This window comes from Melanotaenia boesemani, chromosome 2 (genome assembly GCF_017639745.1).
Source record: "Melanotaenia boesemani isolate fMelBoe1 chromosome 2, fMelBoe1.pri, whole genome shotgun sequence".
In the NCBI taxonomy this organism is placed as follows: domain Eukaryota; kingdom Metazoa; phylum Chordata; class Actinopteri; order Atheriniformes; family Melanotaeniidae; genus Melanotaenia; species Melanotaenia boesemani.
In genome coordinates this window covers 28,079,169-28,085,168 of record NC_055683.1, presented here as the reverse complement: position 1 = coordinate 28,085,168, position 6,000 = coordinate 28,079,169, and the positions used below count along the sequence as shown (strand labels likewise).

General features: G+C 37.4%; 1 protein-coding gene across 1 annotated transcript in view; it reads right to left on the bottom strand.

The window, feature by feature from the left end:
* Positions 1 to 1,296: 1,296 nt before the first annotated feature.
* Positions 1,297 to 6,000, bottom strand: part of LOC121652522 (adhesion G protein-coupled receptor E5-like) — a 53,244-nt gene continuing 48,540 nt past the window's right edge. The window contains exons 8-19 of the mRNA XM_042005320.1: positions 5,814 to 5,918; positions 5,403 to 5,556; positions 5,084 to 5,206; positions 4,811 to 5,001; positions 4,543 to 4,707; positions 4,245 to 4,439; positions 3,815 to 4,032; positions 3,624 to 3,684; positions 3,447 to 3,538; positions 3,084 to 3,252; positions 2,845 to 2,937; positions 1,297 to 1,640 (exon numbers count right to left, since the gene is read on the bottom strand). Coding sequence (XP_041861254.1) covers positions 1,599 to 1,640; positions 2,845 to 2,937; positions 3,084 to 3,252; positions 3,447 to 3,538; positions 3,624 to 3,684; positions 3,815 to 4,032; positions 4,245 to 4,439; positions 4,543 to 4,707; positions 4,811 to 5,001; positions 5,084 to 5,206; positions 5,403 to 5,556; positions 5,814 to 5,918 — 1,608 coding nt within the window. The 3' untranslated portion in view covers positions 1,297 to 1,598. The remainder of the gene's footprint in view (positions 1,641 to 2,844; positions 2,938 to 3,083; positions 3,253 to 3,446; positions 3,539 to 3,623; positions 3,685 to 3,814; positions 4,033 to 4,244; positions 4,440 to 4,542; positions 4,708 to 4,810; positions 5,002 to 5,083; positions 5,207 to 5,402; positions 5,557 to 5,813; positions 5,919 to 6,000) is intronic.

The window sequence follows — 6,000 nt, the reverse complement described above, 5'->3', positions numbered from 1 at the left end:
TTTAAAATTCCACATGGCAATACTTTTTAAACTCCCCTTTTGAAACAATAATATGAACTTGGTTCATTTAAAAAAACTCTATAAAAAATATTTAGAAATCCTACAATACACAGGATTTTCAGAAAAATAGTAATATCTGCAAAAATGCCCAGCAATATATACAACAACATACATTCAAAACATAAATAAGAAGTGCTTTATAGTTGTATTCATATTTCTTCCGTTTTATACATCAGCATTTTAAAGACTGCAGAGAAAAGAAAGTGCTTGCAGAAGTATCCATAGGATTGTTCTTGCTGGCTAAATCAAGTACCAGGACAAAATAACTATTATTAAAGGTACCTGACACAACAGGTCCTCACAATATCGTCATCATTTCCATTAAAATACGTATGAATATTTTTACAGATTTTTTTGTTGTAAAATAACTGTATACGTTTTTTTTATAACTTGGCAGAAAGTAAAGCACATCTAGGCCTGTCACGATAACAAATTTAGCTGTACGATAAATTTTCTCAGAAATTATCGCGATAAACAATAATATTGCTCAAAGCGCTAATGTGTCATTTTGAGACCATTCTCAACTAATATAATAATAATAATGCAAGTACACATTTTCAAAGATCAATAAACTAAATAAATAAAAGCGCCTTTTTCACATAAGCCGGGACGCCGGCCCAAAAGTAATGCAGCCCACTGGGAATCCTCCCAAACCTCTCGATTAGCCGGCATTGCTCTTAATGTGTATTTTGTCAAATACGCTAGTATATAGGCTGACTCTATTTGCGTAATGTGCCTGCGGATTACAGGGGTTATTACGGTAGACCAGGAAGTGGGGGCTTTGTACTGACGTCGTAAGCTAGATGTGTGTGTTCTGCTTACATGTGGGGAGCAGCGAAATGATAAAAGAGGAGGTGCTTGCATCTATTATTTCTCCATTCGACTTATTTACATATTTCAGCATGAGAATCGGAGGTTTAGCGCGAGAGCGTGAGAAGCCACTTAAATGCGCAAGTCTCACGGCCATTGCGTGTTGGCAGCCCTGCAAAACAAATGCGGCTTACCGGCTCGTGCTGCAACATGCTGCAGTCAAGTATGACACCAGAGAGATCACTCCGCAACAAACCAGAGCGTTGAGTCGAAATACGCCATAGTGAAACCTATTGTCATACACAGTTTATGGTAAAGGGAGGACTAATAAAAATTATCGCGGCCGGCAAACTTATCGTGCTCTTATTTTCTTATCGTTCAATTGATTGACTTATTGCTTATCGCGACAGGCCTAAGCACATCTTTACATTTTAAATATGAGTCAAGGTAATAGCTTTCTTAAAATATGAAAATATGCAGGACTTTTATATATAGTATGAATACACAAAATAAACATAATATGTTAGCATAATAAAACAGTGGAATGTTTTTTTTTAGATCCAATAGTTAATCCATTATCTTAAAATACACAGACTTGCTCATTATTTACAAAATGTTGTAGTACAACAAGTTGGTGCAGTGGCTATGAGAGGACAGAAGATGACACCACGTCTGAAATACCAGTCTTTAGTCAATCAGAGTTTTGTCTCCAGTTCTGGTTCATCTCCTCAAATGTGAGACTCTTTTGTGTCCTGGGTGCTTTTGGATCCCTGAAGATGGAAAAATTGATAAATTTTAGTTTGTGACTTTGGACTAATGTGAATTATATTTCATGAATAAGACAAGATCTGAAAATGGCAATGCACATCTTTACACAGCTATTATTTCTGTGCTTCAAACCTTGAAAAACAACCACGTGTGTCTTTAGGGGCATTTTGAATTTAACAGTTAACGCGTCGGTCGGTTGCGTCGGACGGTTCACGCCTCTGCGTCGTCTATTAATTTATGATAATGGACACCTCGAAGGGCATTATCCTGCTTATACCATGGTCATTTACGAAAGATATAAATATTAAATCAATTATTAATACGGTAATGTTGTCTTTTTACTGTTTAAATAATAAGTTTTTCACAAGAAGCGGCTCAGTGGACCATTTTTATATCGCTCGTTGTAATGCGTTGTCAAGGTAATCGGCTCTGACAGAGAACCTGCAGCTCGATCGGCCGCAGTTAACATCAATTCATAGGGCGGGTTCAGCTCTTACAGCTTGTGTGTGTGCAGAGGATGATGCGACATTTTGTTTCAAAGTCCACAGATAGTTTCTTACATTGTTTTTATTGCAAGAAATATTATCCACCATTCACTCTATATCAAATAAGTACGTTAGTAAGGTAATTAAGAAAGAAAGACAGGTGACGAACTACTAAAAATTAAATGTAACATTGCCGTTGATCGCGACATCTCATAAAGATACTGGTGTGTCCATAGTGGTGTTTGAAGGATGGAGATTTAACGTTTGTGGACCCTGACCACTGCTGGTTGGGACATTGCGGGACGACAAAATGTTGCTCCATTCTCATTTCTCCTGGACTGACGGAGCCCAGTAAGCCTGCAAGCTGCTGTCACAGCGATGTGCCATCACCGACAAGATCTGGCGCGTCTGCAGCCTGGCGTCTGAGTTTCTGTTGCCACGTATACCAACTAGCATTTAGTCAGTGCAATAATTTACAACAAAAGTCTATTTGGCCGGAACTTCTTTTATAGGTGTCTATTATTACTTTTTAATGGACACCCTATAGCCAATCAGAATCGAGTATTCACCCAAACCATGGTATAAATTCTATTAAATCTATTTCAGGTGAAGTGTTTAACTATCATGTTTGATTTAATATTTCTCTTGCTTAATTTGTAAGTAAAAATGCATCCCTGGTTTAGCAAAGAACCACTACATTAGAAAAGAAACAATTGCTTACATTTTCTTTGCTGGAGTGGGAACTGAACTCTGAATATTTCTTCTTCTGAGGAGCACAGATTCGAGACAGGATTCTTTCATACTCCTCTCTCACCTATAATTAAAAATAATAATAAAAAAAAAATAAAATAAAACAAAATAATCATCATCAAAATGCAAACTTAATTAAGATGTAGCGAAGCTTCTTTCTTTTATAACTTTCTTTTTTCTTCCTTTTTAGATGTAAGAACCATGACAAACCTGTTTAGAAAACAGACAGTGCATGACAAACAACGTAACCCCCTGAAGGCTGCCAAAGATGGTGAACAGGTAAGACATGACGATAGTGCCCTTCTCAAACTGGAAACAACCGAAGATCCACATAGTGCCGAGTATGCAGAGCTGAGCCACTGCAGTAATGGTGAACGCCCTGTAGGAGGTAATAAAGATGCATGCAGGTCACTTAGGCAGTTAAGACACCATAACTAGTAACACCCATTTTTGACTTTATAGGTGAGGCAATAAAAGAAATTCTATTTTTTTTACATGGGAAAGTGTGACTCATGGTGCATTATAATATGTTTCAGATTGTTGCAGACAGCTCATGGCTCAGGGGTAACTTACTTTATTTTCTGCAAGCTGTCCAGGTCTGGATTCAAACTTGAAAACTTCTGTGCCAACTTCCACACAGTGATGAGAAAGAAAAAAATGTTCACCTGAAAGACAAGAGCAAAGAGTCTTAAAAGAGAACTGCAGTAAATTTTCAGGACATAATTTGTCTAAATTTTCTTTAATTCTTACAAAGATGATGACACAGGCAGGGCCAAAGAAACTCCAAATGGATTCCAGGTTTAGCCAACAACTGTAATGCATTGGAGCATTTTTTAAGCAGAATATATAACAGTATAACTTGAGATTAGAGTATAAATTATATACGAAAATGAAGAGATTAATCTGGATGAATATGAGATCAAGGTATCTGGGAAACTTACTATTTCTCAGTGCCATATCCTTTAGCATTAACTAATGCAGAGATAGCAACAATTACAGCTGGGACTCCGTAGCCACCGGCCATCATGTAGAGGGTTTTAAAGTTGGTGTTAAAGACCAGGACTACCATCCTAAAGAGCTGTATGCCTTCCAGACACATCCAGCAAAATGCTGCCAGGTAAAAAAAATGCAGCATCCCTGCTACCACTGCACAGCCAACCTAAGAGGGAGAGAGAGATAAAGATTAGCATGGCAGAAGTGAAAAGGGAAGAAGGGAAGTTGAAAAGACAAACAATGATTTGCTGACTTAATGACTAACAATGGATGTATCATTTAGTGGCTTACTTTAATTCGATCTATCACTCTACTATATTTTGTAGGTGGTAGACATTTAATGAACTCATTTAGTCATCAAGCTGTTACAGTATTTACCCTGTTCTCCGTCTGAGAAATGCCTGCAAGAAATATAAGGATAGCAATGAAGAGGCTGATGCAAAGGTGCAGGTGGATGGTGGTTCTTGGGCCTTGAATGGAGCGGATCAATGAGAACGTCAGGATGCAGATGAACAGACAAATTAATGAAAGGGAGAGGCCCAACAAGGTAATCAGCTGCAACTCAAACTTGTTCTGTTAGGAGACAGAACATTTTCATTAGCATATACCAAAATGGATTTAAATTTTAGAATTTGCTAAATAAAAAAAAAAATCATTTATGTGAGAGATATTTTACCTCAACCTCATAGAGGGCCATGAGCACAGCAAAGCTGCTCAGGTGGTTACAGGAACAAACAGTGTATTTCAAGTTAGACTCCACAACACTGCAGCCATGAGATGACCATGTCCCCTCATTCTCTGAAGAATCCCAGAACACACAGGTGTGAGAAGTTTCATTTGACTGTAAAACAAAAAACATACCAAAAACCAAAACCATAATTGTGATATTCGTCTTGCAAAGAAGAATCATATGAAACAGAAGGTTAATAGTCTTTCCTTTTTACCTGTTCAAGGTGGTGCAAAGTTAAAATGATTGGCTCTTTTAGGTGCCTGGTGTTTCTGTTACTGACTGTGACAGTAACCACTTTGGAGTTTATCTTATAACTTTGCTTCTCATCTGATTTCATCGCACTAAAGAAGCCATCTGCATATTCTTCCAGGTTTGAATAACTTAGTAATAATACTGTTGTGAAGCCTGTTGCACAGCAGGAAAAAAGAGAATTAACAGGTTAAATTCAGATGTTTACAAATGTGTTATTCAAAGGCATGATCATTACCAGGGTAATGGGAGGGATCTCCTGCAGCCACTTCCAAGTCAATGTCTAGTTGAGCATGCGTAGATGATAAAGTCCTTGTTCCTTTTGGCAGGACTGACCCTTTTTCTACCAACAACTCCATTTCTGGACACAAGTATAAATGTAAGCTTGAATGAACATATACTACTTGTACAAAATGCATAGATTAGTGGGAAAATAATCTATAAGCTAATTGAATGTTTAAAGATAATACTTAAAAAACAGTTTCAAGTTTGAATTGTTAGGTTTAAATCTTAAGTTTTAATTTGTTGAAATTCAAGTTATTTCAGTTAATTTAAACCTGTGTAAATGGAGGATCTTTTTGTTACTGGGGTTGAAAGAAAAGGTCCTATAAGCCTCAGGGCATGCTCCATTAAGTCCAGAAAAGTGGAGATTTTCTTTTTTCCATTGAGAGCTCTACTGAACAAGAGTTCATCGACTGTGGACATCAGACCCTGCAACCACAAGAGAGGAGGAGAAGAGGAGCAGCATAAGTGTGTGAAAAGAAAACAAGATACATAGACTGACACCAGACTTTCAGGCTGCATAGCATTGTATAAATAATCTAGTTTTGTGCAGCGCATACAAGTACATCTGAACACCATCTAATAGAGCTTGTGGGGGTAGCACTTCCTGTTTCTATTCTGGTTGGGGAAACTTGAAGTTTTTTCTGTTCTTTTCACAGTGAGATATTTCTGTCAGTCATTTGTACCTTTAGTAAGTCCTCTCCATCCATCTCTTTTGGATTCTTGCTTTCTGTGAGATTGTGACAGGTTTTATTCAGCTGCATGAAATAATCCTGTGCAATGGCAAGTGTCTGTGAGAGGAATTCAGAGAAGATGTAATAACTGTGTGAGACATCAGACATTTAAATAAATGTTCATTTTAGATGAATGAGT